We start from the raw sequence: 17,151 nt of genomic DNA, 5'->3' as shown, positions 1-17,151 counted from the left end.
TGTACACGCAAAATATTGTCGATGGGTTTGTTGCCTCGCCGAGCGAGCCGAGCGAGCAGCCCCCACGCCATATTCATTCTCCGTCTCGCTTCCTTCCTTCCTGCGAGACGCGCCTACGCGGCACGCGTCTCTCTCCCTCCCCTTTGGCGGCGGCGGCGGCCCTCAGTGGAAAGTATTCCAGCGTCGGTCGCATAGCCTCGCATGGCCCTGCTTAGCCGTGCCTCGCCGCGATCCGCATTCTTCCATGCATACTTGCCCTTGTGGGCCACCTCCTTTGTCTCTCCACCTCGATACCGACCGCAGCCGTTCCAACTTGACTTTGAGTTGTTTTTTTTTCCTTGTTGCAAAAAAAAGAAACAATTTTTTCTATGTGTTGCTGCGTCCTCCGCCTCCCACCGCCGACGAGACGCTGGACACGATTAACGTGTTTTTCCAGCGCAAACCGGAGCCGGCCGCAATAATGCCGAGGCCAGAGGCCCTGGAGGCCCTGGAGAACACGAGTCAGTTGACCGTGACGAAGGGCCGCGACGAAGGGCCTCGGCCGGCGGGGGCAAACACGGGGTGTTGACGCACGGCCTGCAGACGGATGCGCTGTGTCTCTCTCTCTCACCTATGCGGGACCCCCTATGAGTGCGAGAGAGACGGAGCGACGAAAACGACTCGTGGAATCGGCCTGCTGGCCGCCCATCGTCCGCGCGCGCCTAGATTGGCTCCCCCGTGGCTCACTTTGAACTTCCCCTTTTGTTGCAGATGGAGGACGAGGGCAACCACGGCAACGACGAGACGCGCTGCTTCATCCTGTCGACGCTGGCCGCGCACCAGCTCAACCGCACCGCCTGCCTGCTGTGCGGCGCCGCCATGGCCGTGTTCGACCGCTACCCGCTGGTGGACGGCACCTTCTTCCTCACGCCCCGCAAGCACTCGGCCGCCTGCCTCGCGGTGAGTAGACAGTCCAGCGGCGGTTCAAAGGACGGCCAGAGTGGCCGGCGAAGTGTGGTCTTTTGCGTGCGCTCCAAATTTGGAATGCCCTGAAACTGGGCGCGACTGCTCCACTTCTCAGGAGACAAATGGCGCCTAGTTTCGGGGCACCTTTGTTACCTGCACAGTAAAAAGTCTACGAAGAATCGCTTCGTAAAGGCATTCATTTTCTTCGTAGTAGTTATGAAGCAAGTGCTTCGTAGGCTTTTAAAAATTTCAGGGTTCACATATCATCAAGCAACTTGTCTTCTTCCATGGCTCGGCAGCGCCAAAGGTGTCCAGAATCTGGGCACCTTGGTCGCCCAGGAACCAGGCACCTGTGCATTCTCTCTCTCTCCATCATGGGAGAGGGCCAATTGTGGACCCTGAGACAAGGGTGACCTAGAAGGTTCCAAGGAACTAGAGCCTATGAAGTAGAGTAGGCGACAAAGGCGCCCATTTCCAGTGCATACCAAATTAGGACTGTACCTTTCAGACAGCTATCTATGGGCTAACAGGGAGTCGGGGCAACTAGAATCGCGAGGTCCTACTAGAAGTAGAGCGGGCAGGGCAGTCCGCTACCGCGGTGGTCAACCATGAAGCACACCGGACCCTGGCAGTGCGTGAGCGAGGAGGCATGCCGTCAAAGGCGTGCCTCGCCTCCTCCGGCCGCTGGCTGGACTCCCTCTCCGTCGCCTTCACAGGGATAGTAACGCGTGTAGAGAGACAGCCCGCTGGCGCGGCAGTCAATCCCGTGGGTCCCTTCTCGGAAAAAGGGGCAGGTATTTGCACGCGTCGCACCCTTGATCGTCTTGAGCCTTTGAGGAGGCCGGGCCGGCAGGGCGGGGCCGGCAGGGCGGGGCAGCCTCAATATCCGGTAGCCGTGACAATATCTCGCCGGGGTGCGCGGCGTGCCGAGCCGGGCCGCGAAACCGGCAGCCGGCTTGTCTAGAGGCCACGGCTTGTAGCGGCCCGCGGCACAGTGGGCCTCACTTCCTCATTAGCTTTGAGGGCCTCGTGGCTGCGTTGCTTCGGCGCTGCGCCTGGGTGCCGTGTGTGTGTGTGTGTGTGTGTGTGTGTGATGCTGCCCGCCCGCGCCAATTGACCGCAACCCCTCGGGGCCCTCCTGGGGCCCCACCGGGCCGAGCCAAGCCGCATACATCAACAGTGCCTTGCGGCGTGGCGCTGGAGGCCCCTTTTGGAGGGAGACGACTCGCGGTTCGGGCAGACCGTGAAGCTCCTTGACGACCGAGGGCGCCGAGGGCTGTGAGAACCTGCCTGACGGAGTCCTCAGGACTGCGCATCTGCGCACTCTTTTGTTTCTCGCGGTTTTTCATTTGCTTCAAATAGCGGGGCCTTGCGGCGGGACCGGCGCTCCAAAAGAGCAGAAACTCATTTCTTTTCTGTCTGTTTGCCTTCGGGCGCGCGGTTCGGCGGCCCGGCGGCCCGGCCATCCGCACCCCTTCTAAGGACCTGTTTGTTTCGAAAGGGAGGCAGAATAAACAGCGGGAGAAAAGATTGCGCGGGCACGCCACCGGAAGCACTCAGGAGTGGGTTGACACTGCTTACGTCGCGGTGCCACGGTGTCTGATCGCGGTGGTGGCGTTGTTGTTGCAGACCAAGGTGGACGGCCGCACGCAGTACCTGTCGGCGGTGTGCATGGGCTGCATGGAGAACAAGAAGGTGACCTGCCGGGCGTGCGCCGTGCCCTGGGACGGCACCTCCCTGGTGCTGGGCACCATGTACTCCTACGACATCTTCGCGGCCATGCCCTGCTGCCCGGAGCGCTACAAGGTGAGCGTCCTCGCCCGAGGCCTTTGCCCAGTGGGCCAGAAGACCGGTGGAGGCGGCCGAAATTCAATACGCGTTTTGACCTCCAGAATCGGTAAATGGCTAACCGAATGTGTGACCTCACCTATGGGTTGCTCTCCGAACGAGGAGTCCATTTGTTGGGCCACACGTTCAGTTCGAGTCCTGTTCAGCGACTCTAGAGCTCAAAACGCCGCCTCCTCCGGTCTTCTGGCCCACTGCACCCAGCCCTGCTCCACTGACCGTTCGTCCCACTGACCGTTGGTTTGCCCCGCAGTGCAACTCCTGCAAGAAGCCGCTGCTGTCGGCCTTCCAGCGCCTCAACTACTTCTCGGACTACAGCCAGGACGTGGCCTGCCCGCACTGCGGCGTGAGCGACCACCACTTCATCAAGAGCTTGACGGGTAGCTACCACCTGACCCCATAACATGAGGAGCCTCTGCACTCCTTCGGGGGTGCGGAGGACGCCGCGGACCTCGCGGCGCACTCGGACATACCCTTCAGGCCGCGCCTCAACGCGCAGATCGTCAAAAGCCCCTCCATGAGCGCCGACTCCCTGGCCGCCATCATGGCCACCTCTGGCACGGCCATCGCGGCTGCCTACCAGCCGCCGCCGAGTTCGGCATGCAGTGTGGGCAACACGCTGAACGAGCCGCCGCACAACTCCATCGTGACGAGCGCCAACCTGGGCCGGCCCCTGCTCTGGCTGGACGAGGACTTCCCCGTCAGCTACAACACGCCCCCTCCCCCTCTGCCCCCCAAGCGCCAAAGGGCCCCTCGCGCCATCCGCAAGACGGCGTACACGGCGGCCGCGGCGAGCGCGGCGAGCGCGGCGGACGCCAAGAAGCAGCGCCCCGCCGTCCCTGATCTCATGGCCATAGAGAAGTTCCTGGACAGCCCCCTGGCGGTGAGCCGCTACAACCCCGTGTCGTTCCTGGAGGACTTCGTCTTCGACAATGCGCCCTGCCACGACCTGCCGCACCCCAAGGAGCGCGTCGAACGCGTTGACCGCGTCGACCGCCACTGGCCGCCGCGGTCCGTGGACACGTCGCCGTCGTCCTCCGTGTCGGCCATCAGCCCCATCGGCTGCAGCTCGTTCTGGCCGCCGCCCAGCGCCGACCTCTCCAGCCCGGTGTGGTCGCCGCCGGCCGTCCAGGACCGCGCCAGCCCCACGTCGCTCGTCGACGTCTTCGAAAAGATGCGCCCCTTCAGTTTTTGCTAAATGCGTGTCGCCTGGTGAAGGTGCGGGTACCCGCCAGGTGCGCACTCACCGCCAGTACAACACAGAGTGTATGTTTGTTATTGTGTTTGGGAGCCGCTAGGCTGAGTCTTCATTGGTTATATTTGAATATATTTACTTTATGTATGCTTGTGATATTAGAAATGAGTTGGAATGGGAACTTTGTAACGTTTTCTGTTCTCTCTTCTTAAGACGGGGACTAAATAGTAACGCCTACGTAATATTAATCTTACTTCGTGTTACTTGTTAGAAACGGTAACTTTTAAACAAAATCTGAATTCTCTATGTAATCACTATAATACCGTCATTTTAACCTTTTAAAATCTATATATTGTCTGACTGTTGTGTGTGGTTGTTGAAAGGAGGATGGATGATTGAAGTGCACGTTCTATTCCAACGCTTTAGTTATTGTTTTCTGGCTTGTTGATGTTGTGAGACCTTATTACTGCTAAGTGGAGTTATGAATGATCTATGAAGTTACTTTTTACATAGTGAATAGTCTATTTCAAAGCTTTAGTACAAACTGGATGTATCGCGCCAGGGTCGTTGATGGTCTTGTCGCTGCGGCCCTCACTAAACACGCTGCAAATCACAGTCACAGGCTCGACAAGACTTTCCGCTAGTAGAGTGGGAAAAGCCTGCCCATGTTTCGACGCGCTTCGTTGAAGCAATCGGATTTAAAGGTACAAATTTTACTAGGAGTGAATTATTATATTTGAAGTTGGAACCTTTCATAGTGTTTACGGAAACTGGTTATGCACACATATTATTATCACATTCTTCCATAATCAATCGGTAAAATTTAATGGAGTTATTTGATAGATTTATAGAGTAATATGAAACGTTAATATGTCTATGAATCAGAGATGTCCTATTTACAGTTTAACTGACACCGGACGTACAAATTTTCCGTACTGTGAGTTTTCTCACTTGTACAAACCTCGCACATTACCTTTTGTTGCTGTGAGTTGACCGTTTTCTATCTGCCTCTTGTTATACAGTTTTTCAGGTACCTGTCCCTTGTGCGTTTAAAGTGCAGTCCTTTCTGTTTGTTAATTTAACTTGGGCCCAGTGTCGATCTAATCAATGTTGTCATTTTTCGCAGAAAGATTTGTTTTAAAATCTTTGGTTTGTTATTGTGTGCACCGTTGCTTGAATGTTACTTTTTATTCTTACGTTGTAGTGCATAGTAAGCATTTCGTCGTTGATAAAGAGATATAGTGTGATATGTTTAATCGTATTATCTTAAGAGATAAATTGTCAAAGTGTGTGATTGTGAAGGATTTGAAAATGAAAACTTATTCTATGTGAGTTTTATGCTCAATGAAACAGAGTTGCCTTGGATAATGATTCAAAATTGGGATGGAAACATTCGGGAGTTGTTTGTTAGTAGCTAGGTTCACTTGACGCCCTTTAAATCTTAGATTTGTTAAGAGTAGTACTACTATAACCGCTTCAATTCTGTGTTTGTTTGAATTTATTCTAACGCGTGTCTATATTACTTTTATTTAAGAAAACGCTGTAAAATTTGATGCAAGTAGGGGTAGACTTTTGTGAAAATTATAAAATGTAATGTCTTGAAATTTTAGCAATTGGTCGTAAAGCGGCAAGCTGGTTTCAGGTCCAACGTTAGATCTATTTTTTGATGAAGAGATTTGAACGTAGATTGATGTTGATTTGGTTTGGATTCGTGCGTTAAGAAGCTTATTGACATCACCCCATGAGAATGGCGAACCTCTATCTCAAGCCAGGAATTCCAGGATTTGTCCTCGCCCTCAGTTTGGACAAAATCTAAAAACCCCAATCCCCGCAATTGTAGATATATGTATGCACGCATTCCACATTTCTGTTTCATTTAATTCAGACGTCATTTAATGAGTCTGCAGGAGTGAAAGACTGAATGATTTGGTATTAGTACCCCGTATTGTATACAGAGATGTGTCAAACACTCGTGTCTTGCACTCCTGGTAGAACGCGGGAGTATCGATGTTGTTTAATTAGCGAGCACTACTGGAGTGCCAAACTTAAATTAGGTACACTATCGAGTACTCTCTCCTTTTGTCGACCTTATCATGTCCACATCACATACGTATTACAGTTATACCTCAAAACAATTCGAGTTCACTCAGGATGGTTCGAACTTTGTGCCAAACTTTTTCGATTTGATAAATTTTCTTCTTGAATCACTGATGTATTTTCTTCAGTGCACTTGAATGACCTACAGGATTTAAATGACGCATGAGTGGTGGAAAAAGTTCACGCCTTTTTAGTTATTCAAGGCAAAGGGACTCGACGTCGTCGAGAAAATAAAATAAAGCGCGTCCTAAGCCTTGTAAACTGTAGGTGGATATCAAAATTATATTCCTTGATGGTCTGTTTTTTGCGATCTCTTGAGTCATGCCGCAGGGTGTTTAGTTGGCATCGGTGAGAGTTATGCCGTTATGTCACTAGTCGGAATACTGGGTCTGTACAGATTTATTGGAAGTTGAATCAAATTCAACACAGAGATCGTTATTTTCCTTTTATTTATTTTGACAAGGTCGGGGAATTGGACAGCTGCGGGTTTTGCAAATGCCTATGCTTTGCACTGCCCGTATATGACCCAACAATTTAAATGGGTTATAGTTAACGTGTTTCCCTTCGTAGCAACTCCATAATCGTATTCATAGAAGATTTTATCGTATTTTTATTATAAGACTTGGTCAAATTCTTAGCGTGATACATCACGACCTGAACGTTTATCTTTTGTAAATGGTTTCTACCTTCTTAACCTTGCCGTCTTGCTCACTCAGTTCAAAGGTAGACTTCTATATTCCCTTCACATTACCTGATCATAGGCATTGTCTACAGTGACAATAGGCGTATATTTGTTACACATCTTCTACCTCTGGTACGTTTAAGTAAATCTTATTGTGATATTGACAGCTTGTCTGCCTCTTATCTTGCGGATGGTGTTCTCCGATCACAGTTAAGGCTCAGCTATCGGGAGGCGCCGGTAAGAGCCCAAAAGAAACCCATCCAATTTGCTTTTCTAGCGTATCTTACTTCTGGTGCAGCACTTAACCATTATGAAACTTTCGTTAGATCTCCTTGCGCAAGAAAAACAAAATTTATTCTTCTAACATCATTCCTCTGATATTTATCTACATGTGTTCACGATCTCAACCTATTTAAGTGTTTTAGCTGAGTCTTATTGCCTTCGCCTTCTCTGTCGCGCGCGGCTCATTATTATGTACTTACACATTCATGCCGCCATGCCATGAACTGAGAAGGGAAGCTGACTTGACTCGCTCGCGAAGATGAAGCTGTTGCCTTTCGAAGGCCGCAGACCCTTGCACCAGTTCACCCGTTCTGCGCCTCGCAGCCGTGCGAGTGGGGTAGACCCCCACCACCCACCTGCTGGCGCTGCAAGAGGGCCTGCCTCTGCTCTGTGATGCCAAAGTAGTGGAATGGGGCAGCCTGCTTGCCGCGAACGGCGAACCTGTGCAGCGGTCTACTTTACACAGCCAAATTATGTCTGTTGGTCTAACATCATTGTATGCAATTCTTAAAGACAATTTATGTTTATGTACTTCATTGTATACCCGAATTATTTTAGTATTACCAAGTCGGTTTTTTGTTAGCATTAATGTGCTGCGTGTTAGCGTTCTTAAATTATAAATTTTCCCTTCAGTGAAGCTTAGCGGAAACAACTTAAACACTTAAGAATATTTTGCGCTCGTAGTTTCTTTGAGTAAATTGATGTTTTAGATGTTCGCTTTCTGAATGTTAGTTTGACATGAAGTATATGTGTGTGTCATATTCAATGAATAATTTAGTAGTTTAGAGATGTAGACATTAACATATCCATCAGATCTGCTCTGTAGCCATATAAAAGACAAGTGTTCTTCTGACTCGAAGACCTAAAATTAAAAGGGCCCTTAAAGGGGAGTGCTCCATTATGTTTGTGGCGGTGATAGTAACAATTAAGTTCAATTAGAAAGGCACTCAACTGCGTTAAGAGGCCGTGCTATATATTGAAAGCCACAACTACCATTTTAATGTCGCATTCCTCCGGCCATCAGTCATTGGTTTTAATCAATTCTGCATCCAGCAGTTACGGATTTTATTGTTTAATTAAGAATTTAACCACTGCAATTATTATATTTGAATTATTACCATTATTGCTATTATTCATTTATTATTATTATGCAATTGTGTGAATAACGGAATTTTGTTTTTCTGTTTGGGAGCTTTTAGCTCATCGTGTACAATTGTTGAGTTTGAGATAGCGCAAGCTACTCACCTTAGTTAATTTGTTTTGCGTCTGACGGCGAAAATGTTTTGCATTTATGTCTCCTCATTGTGTACATTTGTTTGTCTTATCACAAATGATGGCTTAAGTTTTTTTTTATTTTGTATGTTTGTTGATCGAACGATTGATGAATAAACACTTGTCCGGCATAGCCGTGATAATAGCTACAATAACACTCTGCTATTCTTTTCCCACAAATTCCCTTCAGAAACCTAGTATATATCACAAGAACCACTCATATATGCACTCGCGGCAATGTACCTGCAAAAAAGAAAAGACAAAAAATCAAAAACAGTTCACATTGTGTAACGAAACGAATCAGAAACAGTGGCCGATGAACTCGAAACTTTCGATGAAGACACTCTGCCCGTGAGACAAATTCCTTTCAGAACCTAGCACAAGAACCACCCAATAATATGCACTCTCAGCAATGTGCCTGCAAAAGAGAAAATACTAAAAAGCAAGAACAATTCTCCCTGCCATGTCTAACTGAATCAGGCACAGTGGCCGATAAACTCAAAACTTCCGACAAAGAGTCGTTCATCGAAGATCCCCATGCGACTTATTCAAATTTACATTGGTGAGTGCGCCTCCCTCCGTCGAGGCCCAGTCAGTCACGCGTGACATCGCTGGCGCGCGATTTCCGTGACTTGTTGTGGCACGAGCCGTGTCCGTGCATACGTACCTGCCCTCCCCTCCCGCGGCCGGGGCTTGCCCCGGGGCCACGCACGTGATGGGGAGCATTGCGGCGCATTGTGTGCTCGAGGGTCAGGCCCGAAAAATCGTCTCCGTCAGTCTGAAATCGACAGGAATCAGATCTGCGTTTTTATTGATGGGGTCGCAGCCAGGCTGCCGCTCGACGAAACACTTTCCCCTACCCCTTCGCCCTTGGCCCTTCGCAGATCCCTTTCTTATCCTCCCCTCCCATTTTTGCGGGCCAAAAAGTATGCGCCGCGTCGCACGGCGCGCGCGGCCCGCATGGGTAGGTACATTCAGTGGCTCCCCTCCAATCCGCGGCAAACATGTTGCCATTGTGCAGCGACTCTGTGTCACCAGCACGCCGCGCCCCGCCATGGCGGGCCGCCCCGCCCACGACCCTGTCGCGTGACGAGCGAGTCGGTTGAGCTGATTCGCGGCGGCGACGCCAAAAAATGACAAATACCGCGGATCATTATTTGATTGTGACAAAGCGTCGTCATAATAGCAAGAGGTTGTGTCTTCTCCTTCCACGGATGCAAGGGTGGCCAGGGCTGCCTGCCGCGGCGTGCCGCTAGGAGGGGCGCGGCGCGGCCATGCACGAAATGGCTTCCCGCGGCCGCCTTCCCAAGCGTCCCAAGGCCGTCCGGCCCAGCAGGGGTTCCTAACTGGCTGCGATTTCCCTGCAGCGAACGGCCAAAGGGCGACTGAGGCGGCCGGACACGCCATCGGGCGTTTATCATCTTCTCCTTGACGGAGGACAGAGGCGAGGGCGCACAGTGGGCCGGAGGACCGGTGGAGGCGGCCAAACCTCTAGACGTGTTTAGAACTGCAGAGTCGCTAAATGGCACTGCGACCGAACGTGTGACTCCACCAATGGATTGCTCTCCGAACGAGGAATCCATTGGTGGTGTCACACGTTCGGTTCGAGTCCTGTTTAGCGACTCTGGAGTTCAAAACACGTGTAGAATTTCGGCCGCCTGCGCCAGTCGTCTGGCCCACTAAGGGGCGGCATTTGTCGCTTGGCCGCTCGGCGACCTCCGTTCCATGCGTGGAGCTGCTCAGCCAACGGCACGCCTCTCTGCCGTACCGGACTGGCAGTCGCTGCACCTAGACAAGAGGCGCCCGGTTCCGTGGGGCCCGTGGGGCCCTGCTGGTCTGTTCGCCGCAACCCTTTGAGCGACCCAGCGGCCCAGAGCGTCAGAAGCGGTCAGGCGAGGGCTGCCCTTCGCACAATGGCTCACAATATGTGGACCCCTCGCGGCGGGCCCGCCCGACTCGACCATCTCGCTAAACAATTATTCCATCCCGGCGTCCGTTTTGTGTGTATAATTGCTGATCCACGGCCCCGCCCAGTACACTGGCCGGCACAGCGCCCAACAAACACACTGGCCAGCACTCCGCCCAGTACCCCGCTCTGAACCCACCCAGCACCCCGCCCAAGCACCCCGCCCAATCAACCCGCCCATGCACCCTGCCCAAGCCCCCCGCCCAGCACCGCCCCCAAAGCACCCCGCCCAAGCACCCCCCCCAAAGCACCCCCCCCAAAGCACCCCGCCCAAGCACCCCCCCCAAACCACCCCCCCCAAGCACCCCGCCCAAGCACCCCGCCCAAGCACCCCGCCCAAGCACCCCGCCCAAGCACCCCGCCCAAGCACCCCCCCCAAGCACCCCGCCCAAGCACCCCGCCCAAGCCCCCCGCCCAAGCACCCCCCCCAAGCACCCCGCCCAAGCACCCCGCCCAAGCACCCCGCCCAAGCACCCCGCCCAATCAACCCGCCCAAGCCCCCTCCCAAGCACCCCGCCCAGCACCGCGCCCAAGCACCCCGCCCAAGCACCCCGCCCAAGCACCCCCCCCCAATCAACCCGCCCAAGCACCCCCCCCAAGCACCCCGCCCAATAAAACCCCCCCAAGCCCCCGGCCCCAATCAACCCCCCCAAAGCACCCCACCAGCTGCCCCTCGTCCGAGACGAGGTCACTGCCGGCAGACGATAAGAATTAAAAGCAGTCTTTCTCCGCATTGATTCAATATCGCCAATCTGGCGAGTTGGCGGCAGTGTTGTTGCAGGAAATCTGGCTACAGCAAAACACACACTTCGTTTGTTACATGCATCAGAGGAACAAAAGGCAGCGCGAGGGGAATCGCCCCGGCGGTGCCACAATTAAATGAGTAAAAGCTGGCACACTGCCGGCCCGCGCGCCCTGTCCAGCCGGCTTATCCCGGATCGGCGGCAATCCTTTCACGGCCCCCCCTGCACTCTGCGCGCTGCCGACCGCACCGCACGGCACGCCGGCCGCTGGAGTCGAAGCCAATTCATAAATGGGCACGCCTCTTTGATACTGACCCTGGCCTGGCCGTCCCAGGCAGTCCCAGCGGCGGGCCTGGCTCTGGTTGCCGCCGCGCCCGCCGCGCCCGCCACGCCCCAGCACGGGGTAGTGCTCCACTGTCAAACCAAGGGAGAACTCCACACTCTGCGCCCTTACAGAAATGGATCACGTCGTTGTTGGGTGCTAAAAGTGGGTGATAAAGTGTGTCAAAAAAGGGGTTCTCACGGTACCTCCTAGATGCACCCTGAAAGGTGTCTAGCCGCACACACCCTTTTAAAACCCCGAGAAAGGGGTCCAAAAGGGGGGCCCCAGGTGGGTTTTCCCAAAAAAAGTGCCAAAAGTGTGTGCGGGGGATGCTCCGCGTAGGCGAAGCGACGCTGTAGTCGGGATTCGATCCTCGGACCTTTCTGTTATGAGACCTCCACTTACACCTGAGCCATAGCGCTTCTCCTGTCAGAGGGTCCGCGCGCCGCCCATATGCTTCTACAAGTCTGGACTTAGAACGCCAGGCTTGTTTTCCTTGCCGGGCGCGTATCCGAAAACGAAAAAAGAAGAGTATTGCGACATCGCTCTCCCCCCCCCCCTTTCCCTTTTCCCCCGGTCCAGGTCCGCGGTTTCTTTCTCCAGTTACAGAAACAATAATTCGCGCGAATATGAAAATTTACGATAGACCTGAGGCTAGAACCAGATTCTAATTATAGAACGCCATCCTCTCATAGAAACCAGGACTTTGCAGGACTTGGAAAGCCGCGACATCGTGACCGTCACTCCTCTGAATAGCAACTTGGTGGCGTGCATGGAGAGTCATCACCTGCGCCGTTCTGCATCGCGTCAAAAGGGACCCCCTTTTTTGGGCCCCCTTCGCGTGAAGAAAAGGGGTCCACGTCCGTTGGAGGACCCCCCGAGCTTGAGCAGCAAAAAGGGGGTACTGAAAAGGGGCCCCCCGTCTCTTTGAGAGGAGGGAAAAAGGGGTCACGAAGGGGTTAAAATGAACGAAGAGGGTCGCAGTGGGTGATTTTGGTCAAAAGGGGTATGAAAAGGGGCGAAAAAGTGGTCCGCAGTACCACTTATCGACCACCTTCCACAAATCCATTTCTGTAAGGGGCACTGCAGGAAATAACCACAACAAAAGTACACAAATTTCTGGCAAATTTTTTATCAGGTTTTTATTGTACTTTCAAAGTACAACAGGTAGGTTTACGCCAGACCGCGTCTTTTTCGTAACAGGCTTCGCGATGTCTCGCTGCCTTTCCTCCAATCCACGCCTGACGTACCTACCTTGGCCTGCGGCGCTAGCCTGCCCGCGGCAGGCAATGGCTTGTCCGTGCGGTTATTTTTTAACTTGTTGAATTGGGGGTGGGGGGCTCCGCCCCCCCGACCCCCCCACATTTTTTTTTAGAGTTTTTTTTTTCTACAGATAACACGATCTTTACCCTTGTCACTTTTTAACTTGTCGGGGCTGGGGGGGTCCGCCCCCCAGACCCCCTTTCTCCAAGACAGAAATGGTGTATCTGCAGAAATCTCTGTTTTTTTGCCGTTTTTTTTGGTGTTTTTCGTATTAAAACTGGGCACGCCTCTTTGATACTGACCCGGGCCTGGCCGTCCCAGGCAGTCCCAGCGGCGGGCCTGGCTCTGGTTGCCGCCGCGCCGCCGCGCCCGCCACCCCCCACGGGGTAGTGCTCCACTGTCAAACCAAGGGAGAACTCCACACTCTGACTGCAGGAAATAACCACAACAAAGTACACAAATTTCTGGCAATTTTTTAGCAGATGATACGTTCACGTATCAGCGTGCTTGTACTCCGTGCAGAGAGTACCGAGTTTCCGGCTAGCCAGGCAGCAGGTGCCTCGTTGCCTGACTAGCAAGCCTAGAAGAGGCCGAGCGCCTCGCTGGAAAGGCAGCGGCTGGCTGGCCTGCCTAGAAGATTATGAGCGGAGGGCCCGCAGCGTGCCGCGCCGTCGCGCCGCACCGTTCCGCCCCCCACCATGAATCGGGGCGGCTGCGGGGCTGGGGTTTTGCGCGCTCGGCGTAAAACCTCGACACCCAGTTATCTAGTACTCATGAAGTGCGTCCCTCGCTTGCGCGTCGTCATGAGACGCTGCTAGCACGCATCGCGTAGCTGCCCCCCTCGCCCATTCCCCTGCCGAGACCCCACGTCCCGCCGCGCCCGCCCCAACCCCAGCAGTCTACACACACACGCACTTGACCCTTGAGTGCGTAGAACGCATAGTGCAGCGCCCCCCGAACCCCTCCCCCTCTCGAGAAGCGGCGCGTCGGCAGTCGGCAGTGTGCGCCACTCTTGCTTATCTATCTTGAGGTCGGGTTCGGGTGGCGCCCCGGGCCCGGGCCCGGGCCCCCGCTTGGAGATGTGGCTGACACGCCGCGTGCCGCAAGCGCCTTGGCCTAGTACCGAACAAATTTTTACGGGTATTGAGTAATTATGTGATTAGCCACCAAATTGTGCATCCTCGCGTTGAAACAACGAAAATGATCCCCAACACAAGTGGTATCGGACATGTGAGTGTCCCACCGTCATTGTGAACATGTTTAACAAAAACAATGGCACGTTAGGTATTCAAAATTTAAACTAAAATTGACATTTTCATAAATTTACCATGTGAAAGAAATTTGTAAAAAAAAGAGTTCGAGTGTTTACTCTTTAAAAGAAATTGACAAAATGTCACATTCATACATTTCATAAACATTCTCTTAAGTATCATCTGCTTTCACGTTAGCGTTAGCGTTAACGTTTTTTTATCAGGTTTTTATTGTACTTTCAAAGTACAACAATTGTTGTACAAAGTACAATGGAACCGGCATGACGAGTGCTGGGCAGTGCAGGCCTCGTTGTGCTTTGTACAATTCTCGTTGTACTTTCTACAATCCCTGTTGTACTTTTATTGTACAGTTTTTGTTGTACATTTGTTGTACTATTCACACTTTTTCTTGCAGTGTGGTGCGGAGTAATTTTCCACTCTTGGACGTGCGGAGTCTACAATCTTCACAATTCAAGGGTGGAGTAGCGCACAGAGGGCCTGTCCTTGTCTCTTGGCATTGTGCAAACGTGGAGAACTCCCTCACTTGAAGTGTGGAGGCTGCACACTTTTGGTTTCACAGAGACGGACCGGACAAGAGGGTGCCGGCTACTCCGAGGGGGGCCCTCTGGCCTACTCTACCCTCCGTTTCGCACCCGTGGTTTAATTTCTTTGTAATGTCGTATGCTCATAACACCCAGCTGACTTCTACAACTTCCTGAAGACACGACTTTGGATGAAACGACCAAAGGTTTTTTTTTTTAGGTGGAAAACTGGGTGCTCAAACACAGTCGAGTGGTTTCTCTTCAGTTTTATTAAAACGGAGACGAGCTGTATCGGCGCGCCCGAGAGGAACTTTGATAAAAATCGAGGAGACTCCCTGGTGGGCGTAACGCCCCTGATTCATAAGCCCGCGCGCGCTCACGCATCGTGAATCAGGGGGCTTCGAAGCGTGGGGCTGGGCGCGCCTTGAAGCGATGCGCGCAAACCAGCAAAGCCCACACTGGCGTTGCTTTACTCTGCCTACTCTCTAAATGTAGGGTGCCCAGAAACTGGGCGCCTGTGTCGCCCGCCCCACTTTTTAGGGTGCCAAATGTCGCCCAGTTTCTGGGCACCTTTGTCGCCCAGTCTCGGGGTGGACTAATCATGCAGTAACCGACCCTCTCCCATGGTAGAGCATGTCAGGTGTCTAGATCCTGGGCGACTGAGGTGCCCAGATTCTGGGCACCTTTGGCACCTCAGTCGCTGCTGAGCCATGGGTGAAGGCAGGTTTCTTAAAGGTTTGTCCAACCCGAGACTGGCGACAAAGGTGCCCAGAAACTGGGCGACATTTGGCGCCCTAAAAAGTGGGGCGGGGGACAAAGGCGCCCAGTTGCTGAGCACCCTACATTTAGAGTGTAGCCACATCACCAGGCCACACGCGGTGCTTGCCTGCACGAAAGAAAATGGAGTTTTCCACCCATTAGCACTTCTGGGACTTTGGATCTTTTCCCCTCTCAACCAATTCGTGAATCGCTGCTCTGGAAAGCTATCGCAAAACATTTTGAGAGATACCTTGACTGTGCAGCGGTATAGTCAAGTGGCAACAAATCGCCTTTATCATCGGTCGGACCGACCGGGTCGGTGAACGAAAGTCTCCAAAGCCGGATAATGTCACTGAAAGAGGCATTTTCCTCGCACTGTCGGGTGCACTAATTACTAGGGAAACTGGCGACGCGTTTAACGAGTCGGCTCGAGGAGTTGTCCCCGTGTAGAAGCCCGTGAAACGGCTGCCGCACGGTAGAAAACGGGTTTACTCGAGGGGCCCTGATTAAAAGATCTTTCTCGCACTCGCGTGTCGAAAGCTATCGCAAAACATTTTGAGAGATACCTTGACTGTGCAGCGGTATAGTCAAGTGGCAACAAATCGCCTTTATCATCGGTCGGACCGACCGGGTCGGTGAACGAAACTCTCCAAAGCCGGATAATGTCACTGAAAGAGGCATTTTCCTCGCACTGTCGGGTGCACTAATTACTGAGAGAAAAATCTGATCAAAGTCATGTTTATCGAATGAGGCTCGAGGAGTTGTCCACCGATGAAAAAGCCCGTGATAACGACATGTCACGCACGGTAAAAACGGCCTCTACTCGAGGGGCCCTATTTAAAAGATCTTATCTGGGCACTCCTATTCAAAGAATCTTATCTGCAACGCAAGCGAATTTCACTAAGTTTGACCGTTTGAGACGGCCCAGAGGGCAAACGGAACATGTTTCTACACGCCCAATTGGTTTCTTTGATATGTTTGTGTGACTTAAATCCGAGGGGGTAACGACTTCGGGAATCCGGCTGACAGCAAATTGGGAGGTATCCGGGGTAATCCAGGAATTTTTTGTTGTAATCCGGAGGCAATTTGGGGATAATCCGGGGTAATCCGGGGTAATCCGTAATCCGGCTGACACGAAATTTACCAGTCGTTACCCCCTCGCTTAAATCTCAGATTATTTTGATTTGCAGCGGTCTGACCAAACTTAGTTCAATTCGCTTGCGTTGCAGATAAGATTCTTTGAATAGGAGCGCCTAGATAAGACGTTTTGAATATATAGGACCCCACGACATATGCGATTTCGAGGGAGTTCCTGGGAAAACCAGGAGACGTTTTTACCGTGTACGGAGGTTTGTTGCTTTATCCAGTACGAGACCACAGACATGCAGCCCTTTTCCAGTGTGCACCAGTGTGGGTGGGTGGCCGTTCCCCTTCGCAGTGCTGCACAGCTGCACGGCCCGCTCGATGGCGGTGCCGGACCGACCCCACTGCAAGCACACTGCAAGGCGCTGCAAGGCGCTGCAAGTGCAAGGTCGGCGAGGGGAAGGGGGCCGAATGCGCTGCAGACTGCACTTTCACTGCATCGACCGCCGGAGAGAGTGCAACGGAGTTAACGCCCTGGGGTGGGGCGCGTAGTACAGTGTGGGGCCGCGCTGCACTGCACTAGCGATCGATAAGTGGTTGCTAAAGCGGAACTTGCTAAAGCGGAACATTCCAAAGGGTGGGACCGAGTGCGGCGAGCTCCGGCCGTACTTGAAATATGCGGAGGTGTGGACTTTTGCAGTCTCCGCACTTGGAAGTTGCAGAGTTTGCAATGTTTACACTAATTCAAGAGTACAGAGTTGTCCACACTTGCGCTGTGCCAAGAGAAAAGGGGTGGGCTACTCCACTCTTTGAAATGTGCGTACTGCAAACTCCACTCATCCCATTGTGTTGCAGAATTACTCGCTGCAACAGAGGAAGTCAGGAGTTCTCCACTCTTGGCTTGA

General features: G+C 52.7%; 2 protein-coding genes across 2 annotated transcripts; both read left to right on the top strand.

The window, feature by feature from the left end:
• The first annotated feature begins 750 nt into the window (after nt 1-750).
• On the top strand, nt 751-3,328 carry LOC117650456 (headcase protein). Its single transcript, XM_034393906.1, has 3 exons — nt 751-939; nt 2,575-2,751; nt 3,044-3,328. Exons 1-3 carry the CDS (start codon nt 751-753, stop codon nt 3,191-3,193), a joined length of 516 nt encoding a protein of 171 aa, XP_034249797.1. The 3' UTR covers nt 3,194-3,328.
• Nucleotides 3,271-8,473, top strand: LOC117650455. The gene has a single exon (XM_034393905.1). It carries the CDS (start codon nt 3,308-3,310, stop codon nt 3,986-3,988), a length of 681 nt encoding a protein of 226 aa, XP_034249796.1. The 5' UTR covers nt 3,271-3,307; the 3' UTR covers nt 3,989-8,473.
• Nucleotides 8,474-17,151: the final 8,678 nt, after the last annotated feature.

Source organism: Thrips palmi, unplaced genomic scaffold, assembly GCF_012932325.1.
Source record: "Thrips palmi isolate BJ-2018 unplaced genomic scaffold, TpBJ-2018v1 HiC_scaffold_5, whole genome shotgun sequence".
NCBI lineage: Eukaryota > Metazoa > Arthropoda > Insecta > Thysanoptera > Thripidae > Thrips > Thrips palmi.
The sequence above is the reverse complement of the archived record's forward strand: the minus strand, read 5'-3'. Positions and strand labels throughout refer to the sequence as shown.

Excerpts from the sequence above, each read along its gene's own strand:
- LOC117650455 (XM_034393905.1), top strand. The coding sequence starts at position 3,308 with ATGAGCGCCGACTCCCTGGCCGCCATCATGGCCACCTCTGGCACGGCC.
- LOC117650456 (XM_034393906.1), top strand. The coding sequence starts at position 751 with ATGGAGGACGAGGGCAACCACGGCAACGACGAGACGCGCTGCTTCATC. Across the intron at positions 940-2,574 it reads ACTCGGCCGCCTGCCTCGCG|ACCAAGGTGGACGGCCGCAC; the intron begins GTGAGTAGACAG and ends TTGTTGTTGCAG. Across the intron at positions 2,752-3,043 it reads GCTGCCCGGAGCGCTACAAG|TGCAACTCCTGCAAGAAGCC; the intron begins GTGAGCGTCCTC and ends TTTGCCCCGCAG.